General features: G+C 36.8%; 1 protein-coding gene across 1 annotated transcript in view; it reads right to left on the bottom strand.

The window, feature by feature from the left end:
- The window catches only part of LOC124277918 (coiled-coil domain-containing protein 154-like), a 63,125-nt gene extending 49,068 nt beyond the window's left edge, over positions 1 to 14,057 (bottom strand). The window contains exon 1 of the mRNA XM_046713643.1: positions 13,638 to 14,057. Coding sequence (XP_046569599.1) covers positions 13,638 to 13,735 — 98 coding nt within the window. The 5' untranslated portion in view covers positions 13,736 to 14,057. The remainder of the gene's footprint in view (positions 1 to 13,637) is intronic.
- Between the last annotated feature and the right edge of the window lie 10,209 nt (positions 14,058 to 24,266).

Raw genomic sequence — 24,266 nt, 5'->3', positions numbered from 1 at the left:
ACAATCCAATGATCAATAGCATGAACATCGATCTACGCAATTGGGATATGATGATTATGTTTGTGGCAGAAAAGAAATGAAGCCTCACTGTTTCAGGAAGCTTATATCTGATTTCCTAAACAACCTTTGCTTCCACACATGAATCGCTGGACTTCCATTTTTATGAAGATGCCATCAGATCTACATGCAGAGGGATATCACATTGGAGTAAACATTAAAGGAAAAATGATGGTGCATTTTGGATTCAAACCCATTACAAGTGATGCAGGCATTGCCAAGGGAGGCAACTCTTATTAACAGCAAATTGCAGCACCTTAGGCCATATAACAAGATCTACCCATTTCTTCCCTTGACAGAATACAGCATAGAAAAAAATGCACTCGAACAAACCACAAAAATATACAGCCGATCGATATATAACTCTCTTTCTTTTTGTCATCTCACAGTCTGTTTGCTGTAAGTATTCACTCTATGCTCCCACTCAGCTTGGGCATATATTAGCATACAGATCTACCTGCTTAGCACGAGATCGACAGTGTGCCAAGTAAACATGAAGTAAGTGGAGTCAACACAAGCCACAACTGTGTCTAATGGCTGGGGAAATCCAGGCAAACACTACGTGTGTACCGGCGCTGCTGTCACATCAACACTGTACAATGTGTAGCTATGGTTAGGCAATACTGTACTTCTTCATAAACACTTTGTAATGTGTTGTCATAGAAACAATATACACAGTTAAATATACATGTATCTTAATAATTATTTCATGCATATTACATTGCCGAAGACAATATCTGCCGAAAGGTTCAAAATGACATTTAACAGAAACTGATAAGGTGTGAAAATTATATCCCTAAAACTTTCATAATATTTTTTATTTTTTCAAATCACAGAAAATGTAAAATTATAGTATCATTTTATTCAACTTAGGATAAAAGGTTTTTAACAAACGACCAAAGTTTCAAATCACGATTATTGGTTTGTAGTCCAAAGGGGTATGCACATTAAATGAAACACCGAGGACAAGTAGGGTTGTTCTGAGTTAACACTCATCACGTACCACCCGTGCATTTGTTTCACTGTTCCAACTACTGTGCTTACCCCCTTGTAATACAAAACAATACTAGCAATTTGAATCTTTTATAGTTTGTTAAACAACTTTTATCCTAAGTTGAATAAAATTCTGAGATTTAAATGTTCAATTGGCAAGGTAAAATTATGAGGTTTGCAATCTTAATTTCACTTTATTTTATTTACTTTTTTGTAATAAAGTGAAATTCATCGGTACATTTTCACTGCAAACAGCCTATGTGAAGACTTATGCTAACTCATATCTCTCCAGCGTGGTATTTCATAAACTGGTCTAGCTTAAACTTATTGAACAATGTGTTTCTTATCAAATATATAATTTGAAGATACATAATTTCAAAATATTGATTCAAAATAGTTTACAGCACAAAAAAAAATTCTTTAAGAAATCCCTGTTCTACAGTTAGAAGCCTGTAAATCTAAACTACATGAAACTCATCATTATTTCTGTACAATGCTTGATTAACTTGGTGAATAGCAACAAAAAGTCCTGAAGTTATGAGAAAAGCCATTGCATCCATTAAGTTTCTAGGCCTTATTCTTCACTATATCAACCAAGGCACTACAGGGCTTGTAACAATGGCTGCATATCCCTACATGGTAGTCATATCCCTACATGGTAGTCATATCCCTACATGGTGGTCATATCCCTACATGGTGGTCATATCCCTACATGGTAGTCATATCCCTACATGGTAGTCATATCCCTACATGGTAGTCATATCCCTACATGGTAGTCATATTCCTACATGGTAGTCATATCCCTACATGGTAGTCATATCCCTACATGGTAGTCATATCCCTACATGGTAGTCATATCCCTATATTGTCACTACTAAGGTCTAAGCACGCAATGACATTACCGGTATATATCTTGATGCTAGTGTTTTGCGTTTCAAGTCCTGTGAACCAAGGAATTTCCATCCATGATGATCATGCAAGAAACTGACAATCATGCAAGCATGAGGATATGTAATTACTGAAGTACTCTCTTTTATTTCTAAACAAATTACCGGTCTTTACTGATGAATAATAAATTGACAAGATTGGTAAAAAGTTTTGCAAGATGCCATCAATTTCAAACTAGTAATCAATAGGTTTAATCGAAGCCCTGTGTACACGCTTTATTGATGACAAGGAACATCGAGGAGCTTCTTATCATTGTCTGATTGGGTTGACATGCAGTGTACCTAGGTCGTAATAAGGAATCAATAATGTGTTACAGACCAGAGCAGCTGAATTTACCAGAGCAATTAGACTATCTACATTCAAGTTTAATTGACTACACAGTTTCCTGCCAGGAGATGTTTATCAGCTTTGTGATTTAAAGAAGACGAACCAACCACAAACATGGATAATGATGCTTTAAACAATGCTGTGTGCCTGAATGGATCTTAAACTCAAATCGCCTGAAAAAATTGGAAGAAAAACTTCAATGATAATTATTGTGAATACTTATTTATGAGTCATAGTGAGATAAGAATTCATGTGCTGTATGATCATCCAATTCTACTGGTTAATGGCATATCTGACATTTCATCCGAAGTTCTAACTACAGACTGCAAAGTGTATACTACATCCCGATGAGCTTATAAAGTTTTGGCAAGAATACATCACAACTTTCAGAAATCTGAGTTTTTTGTCATTTCATCAATAAAAAAACATGTTTGTAAAGATAACATTGAGAATCCCTTTTTTTCAAATTTCAGGAAGAGCATCATGAAAAACTTCATTTAACATTAGACAATTTCTACTACACATTTCTAACAAATATCTGAATATATGCAGAGGCCCAGATAAGCTGCGTATCTGGGTAAAATACGCATAGAAAATTTCCAATTACGCATTGAAAAATAATTGTTGCGTACAAATTACGCATTTAAAATGTTAGATATGCAAAATGTTTAAAACAAATGCGTACGGAATATATTTATAAAAATCCCTTGCGTAATGAAAAAGACATCGATTCCTATCAAGTTGTACTGTTAGTATAGGACTAGTGTTGTACTGTTTCCATGATATTTAAGTTGGTTTTGATTAGGTATGACATTAGGCAGAAAATACCTGCTTAGTAAACTTACTCAATGACATAATACTTAGGTGAGTAAAATGACTGAAATACGCACATATTTGAAAGCAGTGGGTAACGGAAAATGAAATACCCACTCAACATTCATAATACCCAATCCAAAACAATACAGAGGGTACGGTACCCACATGAGCTAAATCTTATCTGGAGCTCTGATATGCATCTGTATAAAATTGTATTTGAAAAAATATATATCTTTGCAAGTAACTGTGAAGCTAAACATGTTAGACAGATCATTTATTTTTTGTGGTTAATTCTTGAAACAATGTACATTTTAACTTACATATGATAATAATGGTGAACTTTTGATGCATGATCAATTGAGGCCTGGCAAGTTATAAATCGAAGCTCCAATGTTTATTCAACCAGGATGTTTACCGTAAGTTAGGAAATATGGTATTTATGCTTCAAGTCTGTATATCTACATGTGAGGCTAACATACGATAGTTCATCTGATTATATTTCATGAAGATTCAATATGGACAAACCAAATTAACATAAGAAAACATTTCTGAACATTAAAAGCTTTTTTCTTGCCCTACAAAACTATACTATTCCACAGGAACACGAATTACCAATTTCAACGGTCCTTACAGAAAATATGACTTTAACATAATATAGGGTAAGATTTCCTCATTGAAATAATTACTAGAACTATATAGTTCTTATCAAGAAATTGGGTACGGTGAATATTATTGTGCATCCTCGAGACACATTCTACATTTCTTTCAGCATCCATTGTAAACACTTGTGTGGAGTGGACGCACAATTCTGTGTAGTGAAAAAACCTGCTGGCATCTGAAGACATGTTCACATTTAATATGTATGGGCTGGTACCAAAGAACCTGTCCTTTGCATGTAGTAGCTTAATAACTGTCTGTTTTGGGAAGTGCCCTAACCTGTCTTTAAAGATTCACATGTTTTATGGTTTACACCAAAACTAATGTGATATTGATATTGATTATGTATATGAAATGTCGCTAGTCTCATACTAATAAGACACCTTGTTACTTTCATGTTAAACAAAAACTGTCAAAAAATACTTAATATTCAAGACTCACCATTACAGATAATGGAATATTATTATTTTTGTTTGTTTGATAAGCATAGTTTGCATTCAAGACAAAAAATACCCCAACATTACAAAAAGTTAAAACTATTTACTAAATATTAAACTTACTTCAAAAGTATGGAACCAAGAGCATTATCAGCGGTGAAGCGATACTTCTCCATTGAAGCCTGACGACCAGTCTATTGATCTGTGGTATAAATCGATCTTCAGGAACAAGCCATGTATCCATCAACGTGACTACACAAATAATCCAAATTTCATTAATTATCACAGACCACTGACCAGCAATCAGGTCAACATTGCACTCCTCCAGTGTAACAAACACATAACTGATGGAATATGATGGTACATTCTTTCAATATCATGTTCAGGGTTTCAACGATTCATTTCTGAGTGAAGAAGATGTTTCCTGAGGTGCTTGGTGCTTGTGAATTATAAACAATCCGGATCAGTGTCATGAATAAACCACTGACACTGCTCAATGTAATTCTGTATCAATGAGTAGAAACACGATCGCCATTTTGCCGGTCACGGCACAGACATGCATGATTGGCTCTAGACCCCCTCCAGCCTGAACAAAGGGTGTCTATTGAAGAAGTAAACAAGTAAACAGCCATGTAGCTAGGTGCACACCACAACAGGGTATGCAGCTCCATAAACAGGGTATATAAAGGGTACTGGGGTGCTGGGACAGTGAGCTCCGACCACCTCTGTGTCTACACCATGGCCTAGAAACTCCACACTTTCTACTTTCAAGAATTGTTCCCACGTCTTCACAAGAGGAAATTGATCTGCCCCTCAGTCTGACTACCGCAAACCTCTCAAACTTGACTTAATGAAATGAGACCTTATTAAAGCCAACATCAGATAGCAATTTGTCAGCTCAGTTGAAGGATTATATTAACAGACAGAGAGTCCCAGTCAGAAGGGTGGATCAAATAAACTGCATTATCAGAGATGAGTGAATAGAAGGGTGGTAGCCCGTTTTTTTATGCAGTTTATTTGACTTGGACTGAAATCTATGACTACAATAATTTCAACCCACAAAATCAACACCTGTGAAAGCATCCAGTATTGATTTCCCAGTTATCACAGTGTCTAATATTGCGATATGTGTATGAATCACAGCAAGAACTATTTACTTTCTCTGTATGAACCTGTGCTTGAAATCTCCCCAATCATTTCCTGTCATCAGGATAAATAGGCTGCTGGTGTTATGATTAATAGACACGCCAGCAAAACAAATGAACTCAGTTAATACTACCATAACAATAGGTTTGGTGGAATGAAACAAACATTACTATTTCAAACTCTCCATATACCTTCTGACATCTAGCTGAACAGTTTACAGCCTTTACAGATATTTGCCATGGCTACATCTTCTGTCAAAGGGGAGAATTTGTAAACTGCATCAATAAATTCTTGTCTTTCTGTGTATCATTTCTAAAGGCTGTTCAAAGACTTTACATCTTGTGTTGAAAGCTCACATTTACAAGTCTGACAAAAGGGAACTTTGAAATAATTTGTAATAAAGAAAAGCTTTAGACTTTAGAATGTTGCAAACTTCTTGCTTTTTTTAATTTGCAGATCCATAAACGAAGACATATTAAATTAAATCTGTTTGATTGTGCTTTAGAAGTTGGTGAGTAACAATAAAGAAGCTTTAAGAATGGCAACTTCTTTATCTGTTTCTAATGTTACATAAAAATATAGTACAAAATTTGTCATCCATAAGATATCTTGCCCTTTATAGTAAATAGAAAGCCAAAGATAAAAACACAGAACTGCATTTACCTGAACTAAATATATAATGCTCAGCCTCGATACTACAGATGTGTAAAGGGAAATGATGTATGAAATATTAACACTAAACTATAATGTGCTACTGAGACCGATATTGATGGACTAATGGTACGAGTTCTGTCATGCAACATGTCAGTCAAGCAGCTCAATCCACAAGGTGTTTTATTTCCTCATACTGTTGCCTTCTGTGGAACTGTTATAACTCACGCTTGTTGTAAATCAATACCCTGGAATCTGTAGTCCAGAAGCCTGTATCAGGCCACTGCTAACATCACGATTGGGGATAAGCATCATTCCTGCAGAGTCTCTGGCATGGACTTAACAGGACCATCAGTCATGACCTTGACTGTACTGATGTTCAAGATGAATGACACAAAGCCTCTTTTGTTGACAACTGGCTTAAATTTTGCTTTCAGCTCAAATGTACATGATGAAAGCATCAATAAGTGAGACGATAAGATACTTTACATATTATAATTCATGCCTTTCCTTTGACAGTTGTATTTATAGAAAGTGATACTATTCTTCCATGGTATAGTAGATAGTGTCTGTCCAAAAAGCGGAGTGAGTGAGTGAGTTTGGTTTTACGCCACTTTTAGCATTATTTTTAGCAATATCATGGGGACACCAGAAATGGGCTTCACACATTGTACCCATGTGGGGAACCGTCAACCTGGGCCTTCGATGAGACAAGTGAATGCCTTAACCACTACAGCTTAGAGTGCTTCAGTCAACACTATACATGTACATGTTAATAGAAGAGGGGGCGGTGGGGTAGCCTAATGGTTAAAGCGTTGGCTCGTCACGCCGAAGACCCGGGTTCGAATCCCCACATGGGCACAATGTGTGAAGTCCATTTCTGGTGTCCCCCGCCGTGATGTTGCTGGAATATTGCTAAAAGCGGCGTAAAACCAAAACTCAGTCAGTCAGTCAGTCAGTCAGTTAATAGATGATACTCGTTGTTACCCTGCCTGACACTACAAGAAGCGTTTTAGTAGTCATCTCAGAGTCAGCATACTGTGTGTTTTAAGTGTAGCTTTGATTCCATGTTACATTGCTGCATTTTATCACAGTAAACTAGCACTTATAATAATCTGGTATTCTTCAACACACAAATAGAGACAGACACACACGTGCATGTCACAATGTAAGTGCGATAAATTTGAATTCAGCATTAAACATCAAACTAGAGACAAAATAGAGAGAGGATGCTAAGATTAAGATTTACTACAGCGAGAACTGAAAAGGGATCCGATATATTCTTCAGGCATGAATGTACTTGGACTGAGATTCTACCGGTGACCTGGACTAGACTAACGCTTAGTCCCTGAATATATATACATATGTACATAATATTGATAGCAACAAATACATCTATTAAAATTGAAAAGGAGCCCCAGTGAACTGGGAGATTGAACCTGGGGAAACCTAGACTTGCTTCATTTATGGCTTTAGCATTGCAGGGAGGGCTAGGCTGTAGGGAAAATGTGGTTCAGGACTGAGAGACTGAGACTACCACCTGGACCTGTGGCCTCATGGCCTCATTAGTACAACATAATGCAACTGTCAAAACAAAAAGAATACAACTTCTAACCTGAGAATAAATTACTTAAAATACATACAGACATCAAGCTACAGAATTTGTTATCTTACTCGTAATGATTTATCTCATAGGTGAAGAGAATTGTCAGGTCTTGATAAAGCCGTGACTTGGAGATAAGAATTTGGATGTATGCGTCACATTGTTTTTGTCAAAATATGCCCAAACACAATTATTTCAACTGTCCAGACTGACTTTTGCAAAGGGTCAAGTAACTGAAACTTATATTGTTCACTGGAGAAAAAGTTAAAATTAAATGTCACATCCACATTATTTTAGAAATAGTGACGAGTGTTCACTAGTACTCTGGTTGGGTCAGGTACTAGTACTTTGTGTACTTAGGCCACAATTTTCCACCTGTCCAGCCACTGTTATAATGTACATATTAAGAACACTTGATCTCCTATATAACTACCATTCATACTCAGTGCAATACAGAAATACATGTTTGGGGCACTGCTTGCCAAGGTAGGGACTTAATTCACTTCTATATTTCCAGTTCAGTGAAATATTTAGTAACTCTGGTTTTGAACTGAAAGCAAGGTATGAGCCACTGCAGAAACTGATTCCTCCCACAGAATGAGGTACTCTGAGTCAGGTGCACAAAACACAGAAATACAGAAAACAGGTATATATAAGGTCTTCAGAACAGATGCATCAATGTAACTGAAATGCATAGACAAACCCTGTGTAGAAAAACACCTTGTTTCAAGTAAATCAAATCATATATAACTTGCATGATGATTTGAGAAAATGATCTAAGATCTGTTGCAAATGCATGATATATTCGTATTAGAACTGTTGTATTTTGGAACAATGAATCGTGCTAATACTAAAACATAAATCTGCAGTCTGATACCTATGGTAAACGTAGAGAAACACAATTCTAGATGTATTGATTCAGTGTAAAGGCAATTGTCCTCTCAAAAAACCCCAGCTTTTCAACATAACATAAATGTTTAAAGGAAATTGAACTTCTTTGCAAAGTTTTTGCACGACAGGATGCCAATTTACCTTGAAGGCAATTAAGTTATGGCAATGGAAAATACTAGAATACACAATGAGGTGAATATGATACACATCACAATGAATAAAAGCTGCCACCAGTTGATGTATTATTCATTATATTCAGTGAAACAATAACAAATATTCTTTGTCATGTTTGACCATGTTGACAATGTTGATATATCACAACACTAACCAGTGACTAAACTACTTACAAATTAAATAAATAAATGCTGACTTTTATCCTGCCTGGCTTGGATATATTCCATTTTGAATAAATAACACCAAAATCTCATTTCAAAATATGTTTGGAGAATGTCCTGCATTTGATTTCACGGCAGTTGGATCACATGTCAAGCAGGTGAATTTCAGTTTGTGAATATGTGTAATTGATCTCATTCAACTGAACTGCTAGCACCCAATGTATTTATCAGAGCAATTAATGAATTATATTTTATCATCCAAAACTGTGTTCCACAGGAAATATCGCTTGGGTGAGATCAAACGATATCTCCTAGGAGATATCATTTTGACAGTAGATTTTGTACAATGCCCTGACAATGCTATGATGTCATGTACTTGATGACGTCACAATGCTATGACATCGCTGCACTGCAAGTCTAATGGCAGTACCATGTTCAGAGATGTACATTTTTCATTGAAAATGAATGAAGAGTGATTTTGGATGATAAATAGAATCTCACCCTCGTGTCTTCTGATATCAAATATATCAACACTCGTTGATAAAAGTAAAAATATCCTCGGCAAGCCTCGGATATTTGTAACTTTATCAACTCGTGTTGATATAATTGATATCAGAAGACACTTGGGTGAGATTCTCTATTTATCATCCAAAACTGTGTTCCACAGGAGATATCGCTTGTGTGAGATCAAACGATATCTCCTAGGAGATATCATTTTGACAGTAGATTTTGTACAATGCCCTGACAATGCTATGACGTCATGTACTTGATGCCGTCACAATGCTATGACATCACTTCACTGCAAGTCTAATGGCAGTACCATGTACGGAGATGTACATTTTTCATTGAAAATTAATGAAGAGTGATTTTGGATGATAAATAGAATCTAACCCGAGTGTCTTCTGATATCAAATATATCAACACTCGTTGATAAAGTAAAAATATCCTCGGCCTCGGATATTTGTAACTTTATCAACTCGTGTTGATATAATTGATATCAGAAGACACTCGGGTGAGATTCTCTATCTAAAGTATTTAGTGTTACTGTTTGTTGATTAGCTTTTATAGTATTAAGACAGAGCTACTCATATTAATTTCATGAATCATTTTAGGCTTGAGGCTGATGGCCTATTTCATTTGTTCATACATTAATTTAATCATTTATGGATGTACTCATCAGTAATTGAATATTGTGTTGATTTGATAAAGGTTATCCTTAATACATAATGTTCAAGAATACATATAGGTATATCAAGTACTTAGGCATGTTCTCACCTTTGATTAGATGGAGGTGGTTTTCTCTGAGGACGGCTTGCAGCCATTACTGAGATGTAAACTCAGAAACCATGCTCATGACAGGTTATAATCCTTGAGAATTAGATCAGAAACCATATTACCAACACTTTCAGTCACAGTAACATCTGTAAACTCGTCTTGTAGAGGTCAAACCCCTCCATACTGGGAACATTCACATCTCTGTCACCAGTCCTTAACAGAGCCTTCAACAGTGCCTGATAGATTGACTCTCCTTCAGCCTCAACACCACGATTTTGGTACAACTATATGTAAGGAACTTAAAAAGGCAGCAATATTTCTTTGCTCTGGCATATTCTCATTAAGGGCCATCAAACGATTCCTACCAGCCCTGTTCAAGCTTGAGTTCCAGAATATTCTCATTTATTACACACAGGGTGCTGACTTACACTGATTATTGTCATTTTCAGCATTCCAGGGGACTGTATCAAACTGATTTCAAAATTTAAATGTTTAAAGTTTGATATAACATGTGATATTAGGACATTTGTCACAAATGCTAAGAAGAAAGAGACATAAAGGGAAATATTACTTTGTCTTTTATCTTTAGAATGTGAAATTATTTACTTATATGCATCATCTGTACATACAGTTTAAACATTCCTATAGATTTCAAAATTTATAATCTTTTCCTATTTAATGGGAAGAACTAGGCACAGTAAATGAAAAGTATTGGCAATAAAAAGTAAGCTATACCATTTTATGTTTTACAGATGTCCATTACCTGTATGTGTGTATCCGATTTGTGGATGTTATTAAGCATTCAAAGCCTGAAATCTTTACAATTGAAACACTCGGTTTAGATGATTTGTTACAAATGGTTTTTCTAGGTATTAAAACTCAAAAACACAATGCTGAAAATACATGTTTCTTAGCATCATAAACTACAACTCTTATCAGTCTTTCTGACACACTTTCCGAAACTGCTTCCGTGATAAAAGAACTTGTCGGTTAATCATACAAAATACTATCCACAGCCAATTAAAAAATGTTCATATATATATATATATATATATTGATCTAACTTAATATTTAATCAGGTGCCATCCATTTTGCCAAGCAATGTTTAATGACATATTCTTCTTATTTGAGACTGAGAAAAAGTAATACTTATCAAGAAAGGTGTTCATGAGCAATTTACTGTCCAGCAATGTCCTGGCTTCAAAACCAGTTTTTATTTTGCCAACAACCAATCAGATTGATACACATGTAACACATGCTATAGTTGGGATTATATTTTCTAAGTAAAGTACATATTACATAGCGCCATGAGCGGGTATTAGTACCTGGATGTAGCGCTATATAAATACCCACATTATTATTATATTCTAGTACTTTTGGGGGTTGAGTCCGATTCTGGATTTGAACCCAAACTTTCAGAGTAAGGCACCTAATCAGATAGTCTTTCTCACAGTCTCTGAACCACATTATTTCCCATTCCGCCCAGCCCTTTCTGAAAATGCTAAAGCCCTAAATGAGTGAGTGAGTCTTGTTTTATGCTGCTTTTGGCAATATTCCAGCAATCTCACAGTGAGGGACACCAGAAATGGGCTTCACATATTGTACCCATGTGGGGAATCAAACCCGGCATGACAAGTGAACGCTTTAACCACTAGGCTACCCCACACAATTCGGTAAATCAGCCAATAAAGTCACCATAATATCTCACTAAACCATGTATGCTACAATGTACACACCTGATCAACTATATATTTGAAAATGTCAATTTTCTTGTTGATATGACCCCTCACTCACATGATGGCTTGAGTTACCTACCCGAAATAGTGCAGTATTTCATACTGGTGGAGCTGTATTATCCAAGTGTACACCTTACAAGGCAGGTCTGACAGGGCTATGGTACTCATGCCGCTATCGCCACCATGGAACTCAGGTAGAGTTTCATCACACACACTTTGATGTTATCAGCTTCAATAACTCGAGTCAAGTGCATGCTATCTGAACTTAATGATTGATGAAAATATTCCTGAGAAATGACCAGTGCTTGTCAAAAATACATCTATCATCCAGATTGTCAGATGTTAACTATAAGCACATATTCTGTTCAAATTACGATAGGGATAAACCGATATGTCACTCCAATATAGAAACACATTTGACATATTATGAAAATCGGTATTGTGAGTCACAGAAAATGAAAAATATTTCTATCAAAAGTGGAGTTGTATATATCCATACATGACAGCAATATTCAAGAACAATTGTTCATGCCATTATTCTCATGACATTCAATATTGCCAATGCATGATCATTAATTTAGTATTAAGATTCCATGGAAACAGGAAGTGAAGGATCATTCAGTTAATCTGTCTGTCAAATAAATCTGACATATTCTCTAGTCAATTTTCAAAGTAAGTTGGTCTGGAGCTAAGGACGTATTATATGGTGAATATGGTACTTGAGATTGAGGGCAGTGATTGCCAGCTATATCACAAAACTGACACACAGTAGTGTAGCGGCCATAAAATTTCCGAGTTCCGTGCAGGGATTCGAACCACGGACCTTCTAATCCAAAGTCGGACGCCTTGTCCACATGACCAAAGAGGTTAACCCCATCAGCAGGCTGACAAGGTATTAGGATGTCATCTGTGGGATGACTCCACGCCCTGCTACAGTAGCCAATTACTACATCTCTGTAATCTCTGCATTGTGATGAGAACTATCTCACTTCATTAATGGATAAAACAAAAATATATATATGTTCGACATTTATCCTTCGCTTGTTACAGCCCATTAGTGTAAGTAGTTGCTCCAAATGCAATTATTTAATTAAAATCAATATCATAGAATTTTGATCAAAATAAACCAACTCGGGGTTAACATCCCACACGGCTGCTCTCAGATAACAACAAATGTGACAAAGAGCTGTATTTCATCTGGTCATATAAACTTACATTCAACAGCAACATTATGACATCAAGCCTGGACCAGCTGAAACATTGCTGCCATAGCCAAAGAATGCAACAAACATTCTTAGAAAAAGGTGATCTGCAACACCTTTAGTTAGTTTGTGAAAATAAGTGTATTGCACATATTGTTCATAATGTCTGAAGTCGTGTCCTGATGTTGCTTCAAAAAATCTAGAAAAACTTTCAAAGTATTTTGAAATTTGATGACTTCAACTGACAATTTGAGAATAAAACTACTTCAATAAGCTTGAATACATCAAATACACCCTCCAGTAAATATTGTATCTAAAAGGTTAAAATGTTTTCATCATGAACATGAATTGGTTGACATAAAAAAATCTTTACTATTCACCAATCTGGCTCTGAAAAGGAATAGTTTAGAGACAAATGTGGGAAGGAGTATATAAATTCCTTGTACATAACACCCCGTTTGTAACCCACACACCATCACTGTGACTGAACCTACCTCACTGTGTGGCATTCGTTCTCAACACATACAACACAAACTATGAATGAAGATGGCACTCTAACTTACTCTTGAGACCATGCAGGTTTGGATGTATTTAAGTCAGTTGCAAAGGGGTAATTTAAAGGTCCTTGTCTTCGTGCCATGCCCAAGGTGGAAGCAGCCATAAGAATGTACAACCATATCCCTCATAGCTCCAAGAATTTCCCGATTGGCTCTCCATGACTTAGTAACGGTTGTGTCACATTGTCAGGCGTATGTTGTCTGTCACTCATTCAACCCGACTTGCTACACTGGCAGACCTCTGCGACAAACTGGTCTGCACTCTCACCTCATGTAGACATGTCTCTGAATATTCATCAAGCCAATGAAATTACTTCAATTCCTAATTAGTATGATAACTTGGCAGCAGCAACAGCAGCAGCCAAACGCAGTGATGGTTGGCAAACAAAACATACAGTATGATAAATAAGATTTGACAATGGGAGCAGCATAATTATTCCCACAGGCCTTTGCGATCAATGCAGTGTAGAATGGCTCTCAGAGACACTCAATGTTGAGGTTGAAAACAAATGTATTGATCCGTCCTCAGCATCTAGCGACACTTGACGATAAGGTATGGCCTCTCAACACAAAGCATACATGTACCCTAGTGTGTCTACCTGGAATCCAGTCTGTGGCTTCACACAGGTACAGGCTGGCTCGGTGAACGATATCAACCTAGCTCAAAAAGACATTACATTGCTTTTACAAGTGGACGCCACCAGATTTCTCAGGTGGAAACTATCCACCTATCTCTGTTGGAAACAAACTAGCTGTTTTAGGTCTCAATCAAGTCTCAGGTGGAAACAAGCTTGATGTCTTGCGGGACATAAACTTGATGTCTCAGGTGGAAACAAACTTAATGTCTCAGGGGGACACAAACTTGATGTCTCAGGTGGACACAAACTTGATGTCTCAGGTGGACACAAACTTGATGTCTCAGGTGGACACAAACTTGATGTCTGAGGTGGACACAAACTTGATGTCTTGCGGGACACAAACTTGATGTCTCAGGTGGACACAAACTTGATGTCTCAGGTGGACACAAACTTGATGTCTCAGGTGGACACAAACTTGATGTCTCAGGTGGACACAAACTTGATGTCTCAGGTGGACACAAACTTGATGTCTCAGGTGGACACAAACTTGATGTCTCAGGTGGACACAAACTTGATGTCTCAGGTGGACACAAACTTGATGTCTTGGGGACACAAACTTGATGTGTCAGGTGGACACAAATTTGATGTCTCAGGTGGACACAAACTTGATGTCTCTGGTGGACATAAACTTGATGTCTCAGGTGGACACAAACTTGATGTCTCTCTCTGTGGACACAGATTTGATGTCTCAGGTGGAAACAAACTTGATGTCTCAGGTGGACACAAACTTGATATCTCAGGTGGATACAAACTTGATGTCTTGGGGGACACAAACTTGATGTCTTAAGTGGAAACAAACTTGATGTCTTGGGGGACACAAACTTAATATCTCAGGTGGATACAAACTTGATGTCTCATGGGGACACAAACTTGATGTCATGGGGGACACAAACTTGATGTCTCAGGGGGACACAAACTTGATGTCTCAGGTGGATACAAACTTGATGTCTTGGTGGACACAAACTTGATGTCTCAGGTGGATACAAACTTGATGTCATGGGGGACACAAACTTGATGTCTCAGGGGGACACAAACTTAATATCTCAGATGGATACAAACTTGATGTCTCAGGTGGACACAAACTTGATGTCCCAGGTGGACACAAACTTGATGTCTCAGGTGGACACAAACTTGATGTCTCAGGTGGACACAAACTTGATGTCTCAGGTGGACACAAACTTGATGTCTCAGGTGGACACAAACTTGATGTCTCAGGTGGATACAAACTTGATGTCTCAGGTGGACACAAACTTGATGTCTTGGGGGACACAAACTTGATGTCTTGGGGGACACAAACTTGATGTCTAGGTGGACACAAACTTGATGTCTCAGGTGGACACAAACTTGATGTCTCAGGTGGACACAAACTTGATGTCTCAGGTGGACACAAACTTGTCAAGTAAAGTTTTTAAAGTTTTTAAAAATACCCTGCATTGACAATTGGTGTTAATTAATCTCCATTGAAAAGCAAAACTTTCCCAGCAGAGCAATGTAGCTAAGATGGTCGGTCCAACATTTGACCAACCACATGTTTATTCAACTACTTATGTTTTATATGTGTTTATCAACCTAGGGTGCACATTTTCAAACAAAATGATGTCTTGCACTGGAATTTTTCATGCAAAGCACCAAACCAAACTCACTCACCCACTCAGTATTTGTTCCAGGTAGAAATACTAGCAAGAGATAGAGGTCAAGCAGTAAATGTCATATCAACATCGTACCAAGAGTTTATGTACAACAGATCATAAGTTCTTGAGTACTTTAGAAGTGTTTGTTAGCTTTCATTTTAGCATTTGCCAAAAATATGTTATATACTTTTTCTGAGCATTTACAAAGAAAATATTGATCATTATATTTCAGAACAGAGCCAATCTAGTTACTTTTACTTTGCTAAGCTTAACTGCAAGGTATTATCCTCAGAGATTTTTACTCAGAAAATGACAACTTGCACCTCAACTATAGAATGTAGGTGGTCGCATATTTGCAACATGACGTGAAGAATATCTGTGTATCTTGGCAACTTGTATTGCAACTATCTTCCTAGATAAACCAGTACTATCCACTAAGAAACTATGTTACCATATCACCAACATAGAGACAACCCATCGCACTTTATTAGACATCTTATGTGTGAGCTGTTGTACATGTGCTATAGCATGATTTGTGGTTCATCTATTTCATTAGCGGATACCTGTGCAGTTATTCCCTGTGATCCATGAGGATTGGTAGGCTAAAAAGATTATTACACTGTTCAAACAAATATAAGTGTCAGAAGTCATTTCATAGTGATAAACTATCATTCCATGGAAATATATGTCAACAGTCATTCAATAATCATGAAAAGCAGAGTTGATGTTATGATTCCAACTGTATCATGACCATGTCTTTCTGGACCTGTGAAGGTCGGGTTAGAAGTGGTCTTCAGTAACCCATGCTTGTCGTAAGAAGTGACTAACGGGATTGGGTGGTCAGGCTAGCTCACTTGGCTGACACATGTCATTGTATCCCAACTGCGTAGATCGATGCTTATACAGTTGATCACTGGATTGTCTGGTCCATATTGCTGGAATATTGCTGAGTGCAACGTTAAGCAACAACTAACCAACCAACCAATCAACCATGTCGTCCTGAATCACTGTCAGAGTCATCATACCTAGTATTCAGTAAAAGGTGAGCGTATCCTGCTCCAATGGTGGCACCAGTCACAAACACATGCAAAGGCAAGTCAATTGTTCATCTGAACATAAGCAGGAACTAATGGTGCAAGTCAAAATAGGAAATTGTATCAGACATCATATTTGTCCCTGTTGCATCAAATTTGTAAATGTCTTCCATACATCTGCTTAAAGAACACTAAATGTAAAAGACTGTAATTTGTATTTTCCTACCAACCACTCAATATTAATGACTTCATTAACCTTATCCCCATCCACCACTCACTGCGTAAGAAATTCATATCTATCCCTGCCCTAAACTTAATATATCATTAAGACCATAACCCTTGTCATTACCCACTGCTCTTTGTATTAGACCTTAACCCTTATCCTATGTTACCCACCACTCATTGTATTACACCCTGAACCCATATGCCTACCAAAACCTACTTGTACTAGACCTTAACTCTCACTTCCAAAACCTCACTGCATTAGACCTGAACCCTTATCCCTACACAAACCTCAATGCATTAGACCTAAACCTTATCCAAATCTCATTGTATTAGGCCTTACCTTTTATCCCTTCCCAAACCTCAATGTATTAGACCTTAACCCTTATCCCTACCCAAACCTCATTGTACTAGACTTATAAGAACCTCGGTCTTCGGTGTATAAGAAAAACCTCAAGGTTGTTTCCCTCCCTTGAGGTTAATCTTATACACAAAAGACCATAGAGGCATGTTTTCTTCTTCACATAAACCCTTCTCCCTACCCTAACCTCATGATATTAAGTCTTAACTCTTATCCCTACACAAACCTCAATGCATTAGACCTTAACCCTTATCCCTACCCAAACCTCATTGTACTAGACATAAACTCTCATCCCCACCCAAACCTTCTTATGTTAAGCCTTAACTCTTATCCCTTCCCAAACCTCATAGCATTAGACCTTAACCCTTATCCTTATCCCTACCCAATCCTCTGTATTAAACCTTAACTTTTATTCCTTACCAACCTCACTGTATTAGACCTTAACCCTTTAAACAGGTAGATACAATATTTTTTTTATATCTGAATAGGCCTAAAAACAAAGTCCGAAGAAAAGGATTCCCATTTCATTAAGTCTACATTGTTAATAAAGTATGAACTTTGCACTCAGGTTTCATCCTTGTTTATGTCAGTTGAAAACCTTTGTTTCTGTTCTGTTCGGCTAAGCAGATAAAAAATTCATACCACATTAGTCAATATCAAGATCCAACAGTTCCAGGTCAGTAATCCACCTTGTACTGACATACAGACAGTACATTTCTGTATGTTGTGAACAGGCAGGAAAGCGCGAGTTGGGTTTTACGCCGCTTTGAATTCCAGCAATATCACAGTTGGGGACACCAGAAATGGGCTTCACACATTGTACCCATGTGGGGAATCAAACCTGGGTCTTCAGCATGCCGAGCAAATGCTTTAACCACTAGGCTACCCTAGCACTGCCCCTGATCAGGCAGGAACATTATACCGGACTTATATTATATAAATGATGTGAACAGAGTTCATCTTCTATGTAAAGCCGAGTGTGTTGCAAGTCCTAATAATAATAATAACGCTAATTTTTGCGCTTAAAATCCAACATGATGGTGCTCTCTGGTGTTACATTATTACCCTGACCGAATTGTACTTTCAAAGCTGCCATTAAGAGCTTTGTGCAACCGTATAGGTCTGTACATCCGCTTCTCAGGTACCCATTTGATACAGCTGGGTGGACTGAGTGCAATGTGGACGAAGTGCCTTGCCCAGGGACACAACACAGTATGAGACTCAGGTCACAAATTTTGGTGTCTCCACCGGGACTCGAACCCAGGCCTTTGGCGTGAGAGGCCAGCATGCTAACCACTACACCACTGTGTTCCACAGTGTCCTAAATGTTTACCAGTTTGGTGACACCTGTGAGCATGAGTGTAGTCCTGACAAACTGGGAAATGAAATCAGTACGAAAGTAAATTACAACCCATGATTACAGGTTTCACACCACCATGACCCCAAACTATTATAAATATATGATTAACATTTATGGCTCAAATACAACATCTACTCACTGAGACTTACTCACTTAAAACCAATTCCAATACTGTTACAATTAACAATTACTATTAGAGATGCCACAATACATCGATACACCGAGACTTTTCCTAAGACGATACAATTATCGATACATTCAAAACTGTATCGATATTTAGTTTTGAAAGTATCGGTTTAAATATGTTAATGTATTATTTACATTTTGCAATTTTATCATGTTTTTTTTATGTTATGAGTGTTATAAATTATTATTTTTCATGCACAAAGATGGGAAATTACAACTTTTTAGTCTCTGAAAATCCAAAATGTTGATCTGTTCATGGACAATTATATAATATGTAATATTAATGTTAAAAATGTAACTAAATTTACGCAATAATGCCACGAAAATAGGTATCGTGATACGTATCGAATCGTGACATGGGTATCGTGATACGTATCGTTCATGAAACTTATGTATCGTGACATCCCTAATTACTATCAGGCAGAGTAAGAACACTGATGTTATCACAAATGTCAGTCTATTGTAAATATGAATTAATCTGTGCATTCATAATCATGCTTTTGTATGTATTGTCTGTGTGTCTGTCTGTGTCAAAACCAACTTCGTTGGATTGCAGCAGTTTTCCTCTGGCTTCACCAACCCCACATTTCCATGGTTACTTCAGGTTTCTGTTATTTATTAGTAACATTTCAAAAGCAGGAACAGCATACATATATTCTCCCAAATGACCATGAACTAAAATACCTTTCATGAAGCCTTTGCTTCATCTAAAGCATAAACCAAGGGATGAATAATGTAACTATGGCTACATGAATCCATTGCATTTTAGTTTTGATTCTTTCACAAATGTTTGAACATTAAGTTTCATTTCAAAATTAGACACAGCATGCAAATGTGATTTCTTGGCTCCAGGCACTTAGCTTTTACCTATTTTACCAAACAACTTGTCAAGTCCTACCTTGTGTATATTACTGTCATGAAGAACCATAGAGAAGAGCTTGCTAAAGATCAGTTACCTTTATCAACTCTTCGGTTTTCTCTACTCAAACATCTCTCGAACAGCAGAGAGGTAATTGACTTTCACTTGGAGCTCCTTGGAGTATGAGCGAGAGCCAAACTGCCTCAATACAGTATTATACTGGACATGAGATGTTTGCCGATATGATAAACGTAAAGGGACAAATTTCCAAAATTGGGCATGAACCTGTAGTAATTACAAGAATGAATAAATCCTGATTGGCTGGCCAGTCATTAAAAGGTTATAGTAAATATGTGTGAAATACATATGGCATTAATGTAAATTTGTACATTGCTGTGTGATTTGTCAGCCTAGACATGGATAAGTCCATACTCTAAATGTGCATTTCTTGAATCTCTTCAGTAGGAAGGGTTATAGTTAGGAAGATCTAGAATGTACATTCAGTCACACTGACTTATCTGAAAGTGTGCTAAAACATTAAGTCCAAGATTCAAGGGTCTAAATGATCACAAACTGATCTGTATTTCTGATATGATCATGCTAATGAATTACCTGGGGTTTCCCGAGGAAAGTGGAAGTAGTCCATTACTGTTTATGCCATTTCTATCTACTTGGACAGGTGATCCCTAATTTTAAGCTGCCAAAATTAATATTACCCAGAAGTCTTTTTCATAAGTAAATGTATAAAATGTCCCTGTCTCAACTGGAAACATTAGGGGCGTTCATAATTTATGGCTAGCGGGGATGATGATGATTTTAAGGGGTGGGGGTGGGGTGGGGGTGTCACCCATTTTGTTCTGGGGAGCTAGGGGCCAGCAATTTTGTACATAAAAATATGATTAATATTATGCTTAGAAATTATGGGAAGGGGAGGGGGAGTCATTGATTTTGTACATGACATGCAGGGGGGGGGTGTCACTTATTTGTACATAAATTTTAGGGGGGTCATTCACTTTGTACTTGCTCCATAAAAATCATAAATTATGAACGGCTCCTTAGTTCAGTTACCCATATTTTAAAATGACTTCATATACAATCTGTTGAGATTTCATGATAGACATTTAAGGGATGACAAAAGCATGGGAGTCATTATCAGCTTATGCAAATTTGAAGGAGTTTAAAAGACAAAACAATGCATGTCAACATGACAGGAGACACTCAGAGACAGAGACAAGAGGCTTTGTAGCTTACTTTAAATGTTTGGCAATATTTTCCAATTTCAGACCTATTTATTTGGAAATAAGGCTATCTATGGTAAGACAATGAAATACAGGAACACAGCACAATTCTACCTTAATAGTCAATACTGATAACAATCAAACACTCAACAGTGGTGGCTGCCATTGTGATCCCATGTAAACTCTGAAGAGACATCTGTTCTCCAGTGTAACAGGAACCTGAAGTTTCAGCCTCTTAGGTTTCAGAAGAGACATTAAAAGGAGATAAGATTATATTTTCCCCAAAACTTTGACTGCCATCAAAACAAGTTCACAAGTAAAGGTAACATGGAATACAGACATAACTTAAAGACATATATAAACAGACAACAGAACAAATCACAGTTATGTGGCATCATGACATAGCAGTCTACATTCACAAGTAGTAGTTATTTGCTTTATTTAACGTCGCATGCACAACTAAGGTATTTCGGCAACAGGGTAGTACATTTATTAAGAAATGATGAGGAACAAAAAATAGAAATTTTGAAAGAGTGGTGTTACTTTTCAAAAAAGAAAAGAAAAAACAACAACAACAAAAAACAACTGAGTACTAAGGGAAATTTGAATGGGGGGCCGAATTAAAAAGGTATCAAATATGAAATAGGTAAAGAGTAATAGAGATTTGGAATTTAATATAGATGTAGTGTAGTAAATGGTTATTGTTATTGTTTACAAGCACAAGTAAGTGGTGAGAAAATATATATATGTGTGTTAATATCAAGAAGAATTTTAAAACATAATTTAAGTACAGCATTGATTAAGAGCATGGCTGCTGGTATAAATATAACAAAAGCTGACAAGAACCTTCAATTCAGGTGAGTTATAAATGGAAAAGGAACACATCATGCCTGTAACATCCCATCATCAATACTTTATAATAAGGTATTCAAGACCAGGTTCTGGTTGGAGATAAACCAAGGCATGCTGAGACATCACACAAACACCAATAGTTCCCTTGCAGTATGTGCCATAGCTTGGGGTCATATACCTTACGGCTTGCTTCAATATCAGGCATGTTGTCACAGAGTACGCCTCAACTTTATTGAGCTGTTACAGGTGTATTTCACAGCTGACTAAAAATACACACACATTAGCACTACACCTTTAAGTAGTCCTATGTATTCAGGGGAAAGAGGGTAGTGTATACAATCCTGTCAAGTATTGATGATGGGAGCACGGACAGTCACAGAATAATTACTTAACAATACATGCAAACAACCCTTGGGACCAGTTATATGTATCAGAGAGGGTGTGCCTTGGGAAATCTTGGAAAGACATAAAAAAGATATGACACTGTTTAGAGGAGGGGCGTGAGAAGGAAAAATGAACTTTGGGGAGGGTCATGATTGGTTCATTGCAGTTTCTTCTTTATTGAACATTTCTTGCTGAATAACACTCAGAGAGCACAGATTTCATGAAAGTTTTTATTCACTTTGACAAATTTACTTCAAGAGACAATTTTACAACTGTCAAGACCCTTCCCACACTCTTGTCAACTCTTTGCAAATCCTATATCTGTTCACAAACAGTTAGTGAGGCTCATGTACTTTTGGATATTAATTAACAAAACACATACCCAACCCCTCTGTAATAAATGACCAGCCCCTTATAACTCCATCAGAAATAATTCAACTTTGAACAATATTACCTCGACATGCTATTTACTGTGATACTGCCGTCAACTGAAAAGATGATCAGGCAGAAATTCATTAGTCAAGTACAATAATATTCTGTGATGCAGACCCTGAAACAAATATATCCAAGAAAGTCCATGCAAGTCTAGAATATGTGGCAAGTCTAGATTACCACAGTTTCAGTTTCTGAAAATGAAGAAAGTCACTGGGCTCCTTTTCAGTATATTTTATGATCATAATTTAGGAATCATTTTTTTCCTGTAAAATATGTTCATTTCAGAGACTAGACGTTAGCACAATAACATCAACATGGCATAAGCACATGAAATTATGACAAGCACGGGTTGCTGGAGACCAATTCTAACCCTGGTCTTCATAGTACCATATGAATGAAGAACTATTGTTGCATTAGTCCTTTGGATGTCTGGGTTCTTAAAGGGGACCCAAGCCAAATTTCCCATCTTTCTCCCAGAATAAATGAAGAGCATTTTGTCATTTCAAGGTCACACTAATTTGTCGGACTTCCATTTTTGTGGAAGTCGTGGTGGCTGAGCGGGTTAGGCGATTGACTTTGTGTGCTGGCGATTAGGTGCCTCACTCTGAGGGTGTGGGTTCAAATCCCGGATGGGACTTAACTCAAAAAGAACTAGAATTTGTACTTTACTAAGAAAGTGTAATCCCAAATATAACATGTCACACTAATTTGTTTTCATCTTTTATGGACTTATTATAAATAATAAATTAAAAGTGATGTTTTCCTAAAGTATTTTCACATGTTTTTCATAAAACTGTGTGTTCCATTGGTTAGTGCATGATGAAATCCATTGTTAACCTACTCTTGTCCAAGTTTAAATGTGGCCATTATAATTCATTCTGTCCTACTACTCAGCCGTTGTCTGTATGTACAGTTAGGAAATGTGATAGGTGCACTGGATTGTATGTGTAGCAACTTGATACGTTTTATCAGGTTTTCATTTTGGTCGTTGCTTTTAACAACCTGTACATTCTTTACCATGTTTAAATTCCCCCTTCCATCCTGTGATGTTGTATTTTTATCATATTCTCTGAAAACAACTTTAGTTGATAAAACTATCTCTCTTTGTATTACATCATTTCAGACAAATGCTTTCAGATTTCAATTATCTTTTGACGTTAAGGAGACATTAAGCTGTCTCTTGTATTATTGTAGTCATTAACTGCATAAAAGAATTTTTCAATGGAAATGGTAAACATAACTATAGTCAGTTTGCAGTGAAAACGTACCGATCAATTTCACTTTAAACAAAAAGTAAATAAAATAAAGTGAAAATAAGATTGCAATCCTCATAATTTTACCTTGCCAATTGAACATTTAAATCTCAGAATTTTATTCAACTTAGGATAAAAGTTGTTTAACAAACGATCATAGATTCAAATCGCTATTAATGGTT

This window comes from Haliotis rubra, unplaced genomic scaffold, assembly GCF_003918875.1.
Source record: "Haliotis rubra isolate DU_JTF1 unplaced genomic scaffold, ASM391887v1 Scf23, whole genome shotgun sequence".
NCBI classification, from domain to species: Eukaryota; Metazoa; Mollusca; class Gastropoda; order Lepetellida; family Haliotidae; genus Haliotis; species Haliotis rubra.
The sequence above is the reverse complement of the archived record's forward strand: the minus strand, read 5'-3'. Positions and strand labels throughout refer to the sequence as shown.